We start from the raw sequence: 16,203 nt of genomic DNA on the forward strand, positions 1-16,203 counted from the left end.
AAACCCAACCCAACAAACACATCCAGTATCACAACAGACCTCAATGTTTCAAGCTATGGGTCCTGTCAAAGTAGCCCCTAATAGCTGCTTGCTTGGACAAGGAATGTGTTCAAAACAGTCACAGTGACACAGTGTAGTGTTTATTCTCCAAACAGCTAAAAGATGACAAAGACAAACATGGGCATTCTACCTAAAAAGTGGGAGTGTATGCATGGAAGCAAAAGCTACAAACACCCAAGCCACACATCACCTGTATTAGCTGTCCCACTCTGCCCTGTTCAATGGTTAGTGGGCTCACAGTGCTTGCCCTGCCTGGCACCACTGGGAAGGATCCCAAGGACAGCTATGGCAGCATGTGTTCTGATGTTTTAAGTAAGTTTTGGTCAGGTTTTAAGACAAAAAGCAGAAAGAAAGCAAGCAATAAGACGACATTCACAAATTATGTTCTCTGTACCATTGTACCTTCTACTATAATTAACATTACTTTTCCCTGAAACAGAGAGCACTATTCAGTACTACATACTATTCATTTGAATCTCTTTCTTGGCTTGAAAATTGTTCCCTCTTCTCCCCACTCATTAAACCTTAGTTACCTGTACTGCTATTGCTACTTGTTGAGTACAGTTGTATTGCCTCAGAGTCCATGATGATAGTTCCTTCTATAATTGGTTGATGTGAGGGTCAATATTAAAGGTACACCCTGAGTAAACCAAAAAGCATGCAAAGCCAAACTGGAGAAAAAGCTGTGGTCATTCCCTTCCACTTTAGTCTTCTCATATAGTCTTATTAAGAACACTTTGTTTAAATCTTTACTGCATTGCCCTAGACTATCTGGCTAAAATCCTTCTTTTCACTATCAAGGAGAGCTTTCCCACAATGTCTTAGTATTACAGAAACCACTGTTAAAACAATTCCATAATAAACAACCCTCTCAAACAATGCCTGATAACCAGTCGTCAAGATGAGCTACAACACTACTGAATCTCATACAGTTAGATAATTGCTGCTAAATTTTTGAGAACAATCAGCGAGGTGCTCTACATTCAAAGACATTTCAAGATATTTTACTGATTTTTTTTGCAGCCTAACAACTGCAGATACACAACTGTATTTGGAAAAACTAGAAACTACCTCACTATAGGGTGAGAGATAATGAGTTAAAATTAAAGGTTGCTGCTGGCTTGCTAGCCCATCCCCCCTTAGCTAATCTGTCATGTAATGAAGAGAAGCACCTAGCATAGGACAGCTAGCTGCCGGCTCACTTACAGCGAGCTGATTAAGAATGTTCAACCAACAGCAGACTGCAGACCTTTCCAACGAAAATAAATAGACTGTATGCAAATGTGTTTGTCACTTTGACAGCATGTCTCAATTAAAGCATCTCGCTGCTGTTGGTAGGCTCTCTCACTGCAGTGGTATGGACGAGGCTTACTGCATTACTGATACACAGGGCTTGACCCTAATCCGCATGCATGCATTTTAAAAAAGTCTGCCTTTGCCATATACACTAGCATAATACTAGCAGACATAGAAAGCAAGTGACAATGAGAAAAAAGCCTCTTTCATCCTCTTCAGTTTATAAGAACTGTGAATGCACAAACAGCCCTTATTTCAGAGTTCTTGCGGCTTTTTAATTGTTCCCACCTACTGTATTCTAGACAAAGTTAAAAGTGACACTAAAATCTCTCCCTTTAATCACTAGTTAGAAGCCATCTCCCATTTAAACAGTAAATGTTGCAGCTTTTTTCCTCCCCAAAGCCTTAATTTATATTTTATAAACCTGAACATCTTTTCCTTTTGAATGAAAGTAATATTTAATTTTCATTTTGGCATTGGCTATCGGGAAAAAAAGACCTGTGAAAGGACAAAGGCTATAAGTGAGATAGCCCTACAACTGCGAAGTTAGATCATTTTTTTGGAAACCGACATTTGTAATGTAATGACAGTAATAAGCATTTAGCAAGCGAGCCTTTCACCACAGCCAGTGTTAAAAGCTGATGTGTGTTTCTTTTGACACAGAGAAAGTGATCATTAAAAAATTTAAAAGTGACCGTTAAAAAACCTCATGAATTTAAATTTGCACTTTCCACTAGATTATGTATTTCATTAATCTACCAAAATGTTTGAACCATCCATCCTTCATAAAAATCTAAGGGAAAAAACTGAAAGTAGATTATAATATTATCTGGATTTCTGACTGCTTTAAATGAAATGTAACATTTTCTTGCTAGAGCTAGATGGCTACATTTCTCCAGTAGCCCCAATTGTATTGGCACAGAAAGAAAGTGAAAAATAAATCACTACTGCAAATATTTAATTGGAAGAGAATTTGTTTAAAATAAAGTCTCCAAGAACTTACATTTAGCACAGTGGTGAAAGTTCTGAAAGAATCAAATCCAATTCTAAAATGATACAGACAACATTGCTCTGAGCAATGATTATATCTCGTGTAGCCCTACCTAACACCTAAACAGTCAATGTAGCTATACTGACTAGTTTCTATTAATAGATACTTATCTAAAAATCTGGTTTGCTTCACATTTTATGATTCCCAATATTTTACAATTGTTTTAAAATTACATTATGTTTCCTTACAATAAATCAGATATTCACTCCTGTTTTCTGATGATAATACTCTAAAAAATAGATACAGGGAAAGAAAAAGAGAACTGTGAACACAAATTATGTTATTTTTTGAGTCAGGCTACACTTAATAGGGGAACACTGGCAAACTAATAGTAAATACTGTATGTTTTTCCATGAAAATCACAGCAACTACAACATTTTCTAAATAACTAGCTCTTAAAAAAAACACACAACCAAACTCACTCTTTTGCAGACAAATCAAAAGAAACATTATAAGAGTAACTAATGGGTATAGCTCAGTTGTCAATATTGAAATACAGAGTACACTAATAAGCTATTAATTGATTTTTCCATCTTAGTTCATCGCATTTAGTTTTCAGAGAATGTTAAAATGCTTTAATAGTTGGATGTTCCATATTGACACTAATGATCTGGCTAGATAATAGAGGACATTTTAAATTATACATCCTCAGTCCTGAGGGCTATAGCACTATGCATGCTAAAAGAACAGCAAAATAGTTTATAAAATTGCTATAATAATTATGCTTCCCCCCCATTCACTTAGAAATTATTTTCCTCAAAATCATCGTATGAACAAAAGGAATCAGTAAACCCCAGAAAAATCAGGTTTTAGAATCCCATTTAAATGGATATAACACAAATAAATCTATAACGTAATTCAGTTACAAAAAATAATGAAACAATTGGCATATTCGTTATTGTGACTTTTCTCTGAACTATTTTTGCTGAGTCACACAATTTAAAGAAGAAACCTAACACTAAGACATACCTGACCAAAATGTACTGTGATTGGTCTTCTCTCTTCTCTTAATTTAGGGTCCTTCTTTTCAACCAATGGAGAAGGCGCTGTCCTTGGTAGAGATTCCTCCGGTGTTGCAGAACACCCATTCTCAGCAATGTCCTGTATGGTAGGAAAAGGTGAATAGCATGGCCAGGAACATTCTTGATTAAGGGTAAGGGTCACAAAGGAGACACTAGAGGATAATGCCGACTGACAATTTTGATGTTAGGGAAAAAAATCCGAAGTACAGAAAAGAAAACATCATTAGAATAAAACATTTCGTTGCACTTTGTTAATCAGAGCTTGTACACAACCACCCTCTCCTCCTAATACCAATGTTGCATGCAAACAGACACATTCAATAAAATGTCTGACTTAAACATGCAAAAGCCAGGAAATATATAGGGAGAAAAAAAGAAACCACCGCTCAAAATTTCTATTCTAGGAACAAATTCAACAGAAATCTAGAAACAGGGCTATTCTGCTTTTTGCAACCTAAATGAAAACAGTAATTCTATTGACATACTTCACAAAATTATCTGTAGCAGAACAATTACTTGTGGAAGTGGCAAGGAGAGATGAAACTCACAGTTTAGTTAGTTTTGCATTTTATCTTTGGACTTGTGTATACTGAATATGCCTTCAGGAGATCATATAAAACAAACTGCTGCCTAGCAGGATGCTTTTTTGTTTTGCTTTGCTTTTGCTTTTGACATTAGTCCTCATCTTCAGAAGTAAAGTGACCCATCAACCTAGGTTAGAAGACTTGGCAAGTGTATGTATGGTATATGTAACATAGGTTTTGAAAAAGACAAAGGCATGCAGACATAAGGAATCAGACAAGGAGAAAAGAGTTTGAAAGTCAGTTGAGAAATAGTCTGTAACGCAGTGGGCCCCAAACCTTACATCTCTTTGCAACAATGTCAAGGAAATAATGCTTGGTAAATATAGAGAGAAACCTGCACACACTGTAGCTCTGCAAGACTGACCTAAGGTTGGCTGCTGACATAGACATTGCTTTGATTCACTGACCTTTGACATGCCCCCTCAAGTTTCCGTCTTGCTAAGGTACAATAATGAGACATGTAAGCTGATGGCCAATTAGAAATGGTTCTTTTGGACACAGACTGACCTAATGTGTTTAGGTCAAATGAAACAAAAAGCTGGATGGACTTTCTAAGGGGCTTTGTCTGCTCCACAGAGGAGCTGAGAGACCTTTTTAGATCCAGCTGGTAGAGCAGTGGTTCGCCAATATGGGCATAAGGATCATGGGGAAATTAACAACTTGTTAAGGTCAAACTAGAGAGAAAAACTTTTTCCTCCCCCCGCGCTCCAGCTGCACGATGCTACCATGTCTTTAAAAAAATTCAGCAAAGTACACTGAATTAGTAACAAAGAGCCCCAAAACAATTCAATGACAAGAAATGTAAGCTTCTGTCAAACTCATACTTCAGCTCCAAAACAGCAACAAGCTACCAAGGGATCTGGTCAGTTTTGGAATCACATATGGCAGCAACGTACACTGTTCTGAAATGTAATGACATTAAATACAAACTTTATTTACATATTTCTATACAAGTATAGCCACATTAAATGTGCACCAAGCTTCAGACCTGTTACGTGTATGCCATGAACGCGCCCAGCACATTCAAAGCACCTGACCTGCACTGAACAGTGGACGTTCCCAGCACTTCAGTTTTCAGAGTTCCACCTGGAGCTGTGGCTCCAGCCAAGGCAATAGACAGCTGGGAATCAACGGAAAGCAAAGCATCTTCCAATCCAGGCAAAATTTCCAGAAAAATGTAAAACGGACGCAAAAGTTTCGACATCAGGGGAATGGGAGGAGATAAAAGATACAGACAGAGCAAGCGATTAAGCAAAACCCCCTAAGATGTATAATGATCACTGCAAATCCTTGCAGATTTTATTGTTGATTGATTATTTTTGATTGGCTTCTCTGATGATATAATTGCACACAAAAGATAACATGTTCCTAAAATGCATTTCCACTGTGTTTGGTGTACAGACTTCCAAATAAACTACAGCAGATTTCAGTCAAAATTAGTTTTTTTTAAAAAATTTACTTAATAAAATATGAGGATTAAATTATTTGATACCTCTCTTTTTTCAAAATCCCCAAAAGGCAGACAAATCAACAACACAGCTTCAGTCACCAAAGCAAAATTTGCTTTACAAAAGTTCGTTTTCTACCTTCAATGAAACCACATTTGAGCTAAATAAACAGAGAAACCTGATTTTAAACACCCCATATAAGGGCTCCAAGTAGCTTTAAAATTATTAAATGTCAAAGTGCTTGGCAATTCTATAATTGGAAAGTAGACAACAGTCCTTCAAAGCAGTCTGCGACATACCTTCAGTCCGCTACCAGACTTCAAATACAGTTATTCTGAAGTCAATGGGGCGTACAAGACAGAGAAAACCACAAACAGGAAAACAGGACTCCCCGATTCTGAACTTCAGCTTCAGAAAGGTATCAGGGCTCACAAAATGTCTACTGATAAAAGCAGTTCTTCAGCTTGAGAACTACAAATGACCGAAGAACTGCAGTGGATAATAGTGCAGACAGGCCTTACAAAAGCAGTGCCCATTCCTGGTACTAAAAGAAAAGCCAGGTGGACCTGTGCATCCCAACTGAGGGAGAGGATTTACCAGCCAGAATGCTATCTCCTATTTCCACACTACTTTTGAGACCCGTGCTGGTGCTTCCACCCGAAGCTGTGCTGTGTGTACCAGCTTGGCTGGTGCTCACAAGTAGTTTTTTGTAGTGCAGTGCATCATACCATGTAGATATGTCCTAAGTCTGACTTTTCAGTTCCGACATGTCCCCAAAAAAGGGATTTGCTATAAGCCAGCAAGACATTCCTGAAGTAGCTTAAGTCATAAATATTAATCAGGGTAACAACAAAAACCATGAGACCTATCTTTCCCAAAAAACAGAAGAAAATGGAAGGTGGTAAGTTACTCATGACTGGACCAAATTCTTCAGAAACGCAAAAACCTACCAATTTTTCAGTAACTTTTTAATGAAAAGAAAGTGTAATTTAAGGATATTATTAAAAACAAAAACACCTTCTGCCTGAGGAAAAAAGATACTTTATAGATTACTGGAAAAAGAGAATGACAATGATCTATCACACTCCATAATTGTCTCCATATATAAACAGTGCTTCCCTAACCACTGTCTGTTCATGTGATATCTTTACTACCTATTTCTTTTACAGGAGGAACTTCAGAAAATGAGTAAGATATATTTACAGATATGTAAAGTTTACCCTGTAAACTGAATAAGGTTTTCTTCTGTTTAAATATGTATCAGTAATTTTTCTAGGGACCTTTTGTAATAGACTACAAATTCTGGAAGAGCAAAAAACACATTCCAGAATGTCTAGAAGGATTCTTCAAATTATTTTATAAACCTCTAAATGAGTTGTTTCTAGCTGATAATAAAGCACTGACAACAGCCCATTGATAACAGACATTAACTAGAGCCACACAGGACTCCAGTAAGTAAAATAATGTTGAATACATTAACGCCAAGTGCCCAACCATTTATATAAATTGCCTTATCCAGAAGCTTTCCATAAGTTACATTCTCCTCACTGAAAGTTGAGGACAGTACCATTCATATTCCTCCTTCTTCCTAATTCTATGTAGTTAAGCTTCAAACGAGCCAATAACGGAGTGACTTGACCACCATGGTCCATTTGTGAAATGGAAAAAGCAGCCTTTACGGAAAAAAAAAAAAAAAAAAGAAAAAAGAAAAAGAAAAAAAAAGAAAGAAAAAGAAAAAAGTACTGTATCAGATATAAAATAAAGCTACCATGCTGTATCTATTAACAATTATTTGCTATCACTCATAAGAATCCTCTGAAAACTATTTCTGTTGCTTTGAAATACTGTACCACAAATGAACAAGGGATGGAAATAGAGCCCCATTCAATCTCTACTATCATATTAAAGAAGGACCTTACACACACCACAGTGACCTCTCAACAGGTCAATCCTGCATTTCCCATTTGCAATTCAAACCCAAGACTGGAGCAGACCAAGGGCAAAATGGGCTCTTGATTATATTTAAGAGGTCACCATTGCTATGCAGAGTTGTAGGAAGCAGACCTCTAGCTTTATTGCATTTTTAAATTCTGTCTTGTACTGCTGCTCATATTTGGCAGCGAAAACTGGAAAAGGGATGTTTATATTTGACTTTTCCTTACCAGTGGCCTGCATACTTTTTGTATTAATAATGGAAAATAATATGTTAAAATACAGTGGATAGTAAGTTCAGTTTAAAAATAACCTTAGGTTATCCTTAGAAGATGAAAGACTAGCATCCCAAATTTAGCAAAAATAAAGTATTTAATGATGCCAGAATTTCAGTTAACACTTGCATATACTAGTAAGTAAATACATGAAAAATACAATGTTCTCACATGAAAATTGGTGAGGATGCACCAATAGACTTGTCAACAAAGCAGCACAGACATTTAGATTAAAAATAACATGAGGGTGGCCAAAACAATTTTTGCTATTTTTATCACTTTAAACTGAGCAATACCTCTTTTTAGCGTTATCTTACTGTCTTGCATTCAAAATGGAGAAGAGGATGGGATAGAAAAGAGTAGACTTAATGAAGAAAGGAGAGGTAGAGCAGTGTGTGTCAACTACTCATAGAAATCTTCTAAGCTCTTGTGAAAGCGTATGTTGAACAATCACGTTTAACCATCTTACAGAAATGCCACATAATAAGGAAGGTGAAACAAAATTGGGCCATTTATTTGTAAATGTTATGTGTGTTTTTTAAAAGAAGTACTTGCTGCTTGAAGGACTAGGAAGACAACAATAATAATAAAACAAAGCAATGAATGAATGAGACGTTTCTCAGCCTTTTATACAAATGTCACAGAATAGCACACAATTATATTAGCATTTAAAATACTGGAAAACAATCTGGTCATTTCACACAGCTCCAACTGCTTTAGAAATGCACATGAGAAGGCCAAACATTTTATTATTCATGAAGGTTATGTCCAGAAGTGAATCACATGGAATTACATAAAAAATTCCATGTACAAGAAAACTGCTTCATGTTTCTAATATTTTCATATTATACCTAAAGTGGTCACATATAAAGTAGTAAGTGTAATAAAATAAAATATCATTAAAAGCATCTGAAGCAACTTTATCTTCCTAAAAATTTCTAGCAATCTGCTAGAGTATTTAGAGAGCGAACAGCATTTGGACTGTACACACAGTTAAACTCCATCAGTTTATAACCTGGCTGCAGAATAATCCCTTTGTATTAACATTTTGTTAACATGTTCAGGTAGATTTCTGTTTCTGCCATAGGAACACATTTGCAGCACTATCTTAAGATGATGGTTTAGAAATTTAGAGAAGAAATTTACTGAGACAGCACAGATTAAAAAAACCCCCCAAACTGTTATGCAACAAATTGAATAAAAATTTCTGGTAAGAACTTCGGTTCTATTAGCAAGTTAGCTATCTTGTTTTCCCAAAATACTCTAATAGCTCTGCTTCATAGAATAAATAGAATATTTGAAATAAATCTATGGCAGAGCTAACCATTCATTCATAAGGTATGTTTCAATATGACCATGCTTCCGGCTTAAAAGGAGCAATTAGTATTGGATAACACATTCTTCAAACACAATTCAGCATTCTTGGAATCGTACGGTTTACAAACAAACAAAGACAGATTTGGAAAACAACAAAGAGTTTGACTATTTTTTTCTGCAATAATTCAAATTTGAAATGAACACCAACTCTAATTAATTCCTTTATGCCTAAACTTTGCAGTAGACACTCATGAAACATAAAAATCCTTTTCCCAATGACCAACACTATACTATCTTCCCTGAGAGATTACTGTAGAAATAACAACAATTTGCCATTTGCAAAAAGTTGACTGCCCTTACTGTAGGAAAGATCTCCCAGTTCATATAAAGCCCCCTTCCACAATGCCCCAGCACAAAGGACAGGAGAGGGACCACTCCAGATAGAACACTCAATTTTCTGGCTTTTGTGGGTTTAAGTCAGAGCCTCAATGTATTTGAAGACAGGTTTTTTTTGTCTGTGAATATTTATAACAGTGTGAAAAATCCAGGACAGCTGGTAATGCATTTTGAAGTGTGCTAACAACACTGTATCAAACAGCTTCCTATTGATCGCATAATGCTTTTTGTGGCTAAGTATTTCATACATGGTGCTTATAGATTTTGAAAAAGAACTTCAAGTACCTTTTGCTTCAAGCGGTTTTTCACTTCTTTTATTCCCATTTTTGCATGATCTTTTGCCTGCATGAAAAATTAATTTAAGTTAAAATCCCCTTCTATTTCCACTAGTGACTACGCTTGATTTCAGTGCCTCAAGATTCACCTTCTCTAGTTACTAAAAATGGCATGGACAAAATTGTAACAGGATACTGAAAACAAATAGAAACAAAAATTAAAACAAATAGAAAGTTAAAAAAAACCCCAAACAAAAAAACACCACCACCACCACCCCCCACACACTCATTGCAAAAATTTTGTTTTCCCTGTTTTGATGCCATAGACATCTTTCATCTTTTTGCATTCCACACCCTCGATCTTCCCCTCTAAGTATCTATCTTTGCTATAAGTTAACAATCAACAGAAATAGTAAGCCTGCAAACTTTCTCCTTGCAGTACTCTGGATGCCAGTTCCATTTAGTAGGGTTAATCTCATCTCACTCATGTCTCTCAGGCTGGAGGAAGGCAGGAGAAAATAAAAGTTTGGATAGTTACTTCAATGCTTTTTGTAGCATTATTTCCTAAAATTGAGCTTATAAGAAATCCTCACTTGTCTCTATGTTGTTTTATCTTGCACAGCGAAACTGGCACCCATACATGATAACACAGTAACATACTAGCTGTTTGTTAACAGAACTGAAAACATTTAAAGAATAACTCAGTAAGTTAGGCTCTAAATAAGCAGGTATAAGAAATCTCCAGGGAAAATTAATTGACATTTAGAAAAGATGGAAACAATTTGGAAAATGAGAGGATTCCCTTATTTCGATGAAGCTGCAAGCAGAGAAACCTGAGGTAACAATGACTTCCAACAGAGTAATGATGAGATGGTAGAGCTGCTTAGTAGAGCATATAGGTACTATTTCCCAGAAATAGTTCTATGTAATAAATAGAATTTATCATCTATACTTTCAAAAGAAATCACAAGTTCCCCTTCTCCTTTGCATTTCAATTATGTTTAAATTTCAAAATGACTTTTCCATTTAAATTTGAAATGTAGATGAATGCGTATTTTAAGTAATTTTGTGAGTCCAATAAAAATGAATTAAAGTCTTGAGTTTCATTTGAAAGGTTAATACAGAATCGTAATTAGACTCTTATCTCAGTAGTAAGCCAGTACTTGATACTTACAAACTTATAGACAGTCTTCATGGCAGGGTTAGCCTTGGTCTTTACTGTATTTAAAATGGCTCCACTTCCTTTCTATAATTATAGTAACAATAGAATAAATTTTATTAAAGTTCTTTAAAGCAAACAGCAATCTAAAATCCACCATGCTTAACTTAAAATAACAAAGCATTAACTATGGTTATTAGCAAAGCTGAGTATTAAAATGGTAAATTTAAAGAAAAAGAACACAAGTAAAAACATATTAAATGTTTCTCTCTGGTTTTCCAGAGGAATCCCAATTCTGTTTAATGCAGCAGTTTTCAAATGAAAAATGTCAGTGTCCTAATACCAGGAGCCCTTGTCTTATAGGTCAACTCACAAAACAGTGTTCTGTGACTGTTCCACTCGCCCTCAAGGGTGTCTTGTACATTGCATTAAAATCCTAAACAAGTTTAAGACAAAAGTATCCTACCAAATACTCAATGTCTGGGGCAGAAAATTCAGTTTCAGGAAAGCCTGTACATTCAATCTGAAGAAGTAAGATCTTTTTTATTTTCCTTTTCATGATCCCACAATACTATTTATCAAAAGCATGCTGCCTTTTTAAGATCTAAGTAGTCAATAAAGGGATAAATTGAGGGAAAATGAAATCTAACTACAGTCATAAACATTAATTTTAGAAAAGCTGAATTGCATGTGGTGAACATAATAAAAGTCATAAGACAGTAATATGTCAGACAGAATAATCTGTTAGTCTGGTCGGTGTTTTATACATCTTCCACACACCATTGACTATTGCTGTACAGTACCTTATGTGATAAATACAGGAGATTGGTAAAATCCAAGGAATAAAATCTTAGATAATTTTATATTTTCTTATTTCAGTGCAAAATTATATTTCCAGAGATCAGATGCAATCAGATGCAAACAGCTTTAAGAGTTACTACTTCTGTTACTACATGACAATTAATCTTCAACAGAAATTATAAACTGTTGAATTTAATTACATGTATTTTTATATTGACTGTCAGCCATTCCCCCTTCTTATAATTTTAAAATTACTTGTCATTCATTAATGTATTTATACACATTTATGTACATATATTTACCTACCTATATATAAATATAGGTAAATATAATGTATAAATACATTAATGTATTTATATACATTCATTAATGTATTTATATACATTTATGTACATATATTTACCTACCTAACTATATGATGGGATTTTTTGCATTACTGTTATAAATTGTGTTTAATTCAAAATTATCAAGATAATATGGAGCCCAGCATTTTGTGTAAGGAACATAATTCCATTCATAACCAGGACAATAGGCAAATGGAATGCTGCAAAACTCAATTCTGTCAGAAAACAATTCAATCTTTCCTACTGACTCGTACACATAAACCAGAAATATTTTACTTTTCAACACATCACATTTTATGCATCAAAAGACTATAATAACATATTATTCTCTAAAAGTATTTAAATTTTTAATTTATACAGCTAGAGCAGTAAACCAAAGAGATCCAAAACCATCCCAAACAGTGCTGTGTTCATTCAGCACTTCACACCATTTAGCTTTATAAAGAGCTTTTTGGTGTGGCAATGTTCCCTTTTGTTTCCTTTTCTATTAAAAGGAAAGAAAAACCACATTATTTTCTAAAATGACAATAACTTATTTCCAGCCGTCTCCAAGACATTAAAAGTGGGATTCAAAAACTTGAGAATTCCTATGGTGATTTTTTTTTTGGTGTATTTTTTCTTCTGTTCCTAACTTCATCTGAAAAGCGCATTAGTTTCTCACAACTAAACTCAAGTTGGTCACAGCTAAATGCTGCAGGAAACAGGTTAGTCATGTTCATGAGGACAGAGGTTAACAGGCATACAGAACTGTACAATGGTCCAGTAAGAATTAGAATGTCTGTTGGAAGAATATTGTCTTCTTACCCTTACTGTAGAGAGCCACTGGTGGTACAATTTGTCGCTACCTACAGAGAACCACAAAAACAAACAAACTGTAACTCTCTACCAAATAGAAAACACACTAGAAATATGAAGTGTTAGCACTTAGTGGTTCTAGGAGCATGAACAGTACAGAAACAGAACAGGACAACCATCCTTTTCTTTTAATGGAAACACAACAACAAAAAATTGACGAGATATCTACAATTTTTCTTCTACTTGCTAAGAAGCATTTCTATTTTATCTGGGTTGTCTTTTAGACATTTGAGAACACTGAGATTCTTTTAGACATTTGAGAACACTGAGATTTTTTTTTAGATCACTAAAAGAAATTTGAGGTGGTTCTGGGTAAAGCCAAGGTTTTTCAGTATCCTCCATTGCAAGAACTCTTTTAGTTGTACTTTAGCCAAGTGGTAAAGCTGAGGTTTTGTAAGACTGAACAAACTTTATTCAGACTATAACGCATTACTCAAAGTTCTTGACAGAGGAAAGAACAAAAATTTATGACACTTCAACCTACAGGGATCATTGTAGCCTCAGTTATTTAGATAAGTAACCACAATGACCCATTACATCATGATGGCCCACAAACAGTAAGTCAAGAACAGTGTCTGAAGTTACTTTAAAATACTGTATTTCTTACCTGCATATTCTCCCATATTTATCTCTTCTTCAAAAACATCACTGAAGCCCTCTCCAGAGTTAAGAAGATCCAGACGGCCATCAATGAACTACATCAACGTTAAAAGAGTGTAAACAAATCAACCATCCCATCCTTTATCTTTTCAGAAAGACTTTATTCTGCATTTGCTAGAACAACCCCAATGCTCTTATCAGGAAGGGACTCTAAATAGAATGCAAATACAACCAAAACTAGCAAAATGTTTACCAATGCAAAAAGGTATGCTGCTTCACTGAAAAAAAGCATTCATGTGTTTGCCTATACATACACGTTTTCAGCTTCCCTGAAGCAGTAATACAATGTTTAACAGTAATTTGCTTTCTGTAAAAGCTTACAGCAGATATATTGGGTCTAGGTATGCTCCAATCAAAACTGAGCAGAGACACCTTTAGGGGAAAAAAACCATATACCTCTTAAAATATAGAAAGCCTTATCACCTGAATCTGAGAAAAGCAAGCAGGAATTACGGTGCTGCCAACTACATGAATTTTCCTTATTATGTGGTTGACAGATCAAGGAATGTAGGAACAGCCCTCAAAAAAACAGTTGTATTATTAAAGAATCTGCTTCTACATTAGAGCAATTAAGCCAGTACCTGCTTAAAGAGCTGGAGCTGAATGGCGTTCTGAAGAAACTGTCTCATGACAGCAGAACGATGGGACACAAATGTTTCTTCACAGAAAGTGATGGGTTCACCCTGTAGAGTTCAGAGCATTAAACACTGAAAAAGCTTTGTCTGAATCCATTTGAATCCACTGCCTCCATTTTACCTACTTCCCTTCCAAAGTAAATAGATAAATAAAGTAGGCCTTACATAACATTGAGTAAACTGTAGTTTATTTCCAGGTTTCAATCAGGTGGCTGAGAAACAGGTTGGAAACTGGCAAATTGCATATCATCAAAATAAAACACATTTGCTTTATGCACATTTTGCTAACGCTGGTGAACGAGCTTTCATCATCCAAAAAGGTAATTTTAATTAATGTCCCCAAAATATGACACACAGTCATGTGAGTACATTCTGCTTATCTGCCTCAGTAGACCCAGCCAGTTAACCTGCACAAACAAGTCAGGAATGTCTACCGTGTTCTCTCCACAGTTCAGAAAGATTAGACTTTCATGTATTGAATGAGTGAAATTTCCCTTTTTCACAACCTTGTTCGCAAAAGACAGAAATTGTTTTGCAGCTCTACTTTTATCTTATTTTAATGAGTTATGTTAATGCTGAAGTCTGCTGTGCATCTGCCATAAGGGCACAAATTTCCTCCACACTTAAATCTACAAATACTCAATGTAGCAAGCAAATATATTTATTGAATTAAAAACAAGAAAGTTACAAAGAATGATAAAATTATACTGATGTATAATTAATATGGAGGCTTTTTCATACTCATATTAAAATATATTTGGGCTCTTCATCTGTTTAAAATCAACATTAGACAGCAAAAAACCTTAAAGCACTCCCTTTAAAAGGGTGGTATCATTTGATTTTTGAGAGCTCTTTATATTAGCAATCTCATTTACCATTGGCTGTGTAAAGTCAGGATAACAGGGCCACTAAAATGACTGTGCTCAAAAAAACCCCATGCCACAGCACTGCTTTGAGCTTATTGGTTTTTCCCCATCAATTTATGTTGGAAGCCCTAACACCTAATCCACACTAAAAGGATACTAAATCCTCAAAACTATGTTGGGCAAACCGTGATGACACTCACATTTCTTAAAATCCATAGGTATTCACCTTTTTCCCTGAGTTCACAATCGATCAAACTTACTCATCGATACATCTCCTACTGAGGTCTGGTGCTACCCCTGAGCTTATCGACCTGACGGCTGATACTGCCGACTGCCTGTCTTTTGACATAACTGACCTCGCCATTGTAACCAAATGGTGCAAACCGTTACATCAGCTTTTAACGCAATTTATGAGGAAAGTGAAGGAACTATTTGGCTTCAAATAATCAGACTGCAGTAATAAAATTCTTCCTGGCCCCAATGAATTGGACAACCAGAATCACCAAGATGATACACCATGTACCTCAAGTCCAACCCAGCAGTCAACAAATTCAGGGACATGGTTTAGTGGGCATGGTAGTGTTGGGTTGACGGTTGGACTTGATGATCTTAGAGGTCTTTTCCAACCTTAATGATTCTATGATATGCCAGAGGTCACAGGTTGTTCTTAACATGAGGAAAAGGATCAATTGCAAGTGACTGTCTGAGCACAGGATGGGTCTCTTTCAAAAAGGGAAGAAGTCACTCCTTTAGCTTCTTTCACCTTTTCCTTGGGCCAATGAATTTCCATGGTTTTGGAAAAGAAAGCAGGTTTCTTATGTGACAACTACAGTTTCAGGATAATTAATTTTAAAAATAATACACTGTCTTTGATTTACTCAAGGAGGTGTTTACAGGGGAAAAAAAAAATCACTACAATCTTTCCGGGCAAGAAGCATGAGTGTCAAAAAAACACTTTTTTTTTTCTCCCTGTGGCTTTGCTCTCATCAGGATAAAGAATCATAAGACACTTCATTTCAAAGTAAAGGGAAAAATGTTTGGAAAAACAGGTCTGGCTGGTATGTGCCTGGTATGCAAGACACTGGTGAGAGTCTCCATGACACACTGACTACTGCCATGACAGGTTCTGTCTCAAAAATCAAGGTATGTACTGTCTGAAAGGTTTTAATGCATTTAAATGATTAACAGCTGATCATGCACTCATGTTAGTAGATGGCAGAGAGGGAC

At 35.6% G+C, this 16,203-nt stretch overlaps 1 protein-coding gene across 8 annotated transcripts in view; it reads right to left on the reverse strand.

The window, feature by feature from the left end:
• The window catches only part of DENND1A (DENN domain containing 1A), a 221,909-nt gene that overhangs the window by 38,486 nt on the left and 167,220 nt on the right, over positions 1-16,203 (reverse strand). For 7 of the 8 annotated variants that reach the window (XM_075170831.1, XM_075170830.1, XM_075170829.1 and 4 more), the window contains 6 exons: positions 14,057-14,158; positions 13,423-13,510; positions 12,765-12,805; positions 10,831-10,902; positions 9,667-9,723; positions 3,377-3,508 (listed from right to left, as the gene is read on the reverse strand). In XM_075170831.1, coding sequence (XP_075026932.1) covers positions 3,377-3,508; positions 9,667-9,723; positions 10,831-10,902; positions 12,765-12,805; positions 13,423-13,510; positions 14,057-14,158 — 492 coding nt within the window. The remainder of the gene's footprint in view (positions 1-3,376; positions 3,509-9,666; positions 9,724-10,830; positions 10,903-12,764; positions 12,806-13,422; positions 13,511-14,056; positions 14,159-16,203) is intronic. The other variant, XM_075170832.1, reaches the window with a different exon arrangement.

This window comes from Calonectris borealis, chromosome 21 (genome assembly GCF_964195595.1).
Source record: "Calonectris borealis chromosome 21, bCalBor7.hap1.2, whole genome shotgun sequence".
In the NCBI taxonomy this organism is placed as follows: domain Eukaryota; kingdom Metazoa; phylum Chordata; class Aves; order Procellariiformes; family Procellariidae; genus Calonectris; species Calonectris borealis.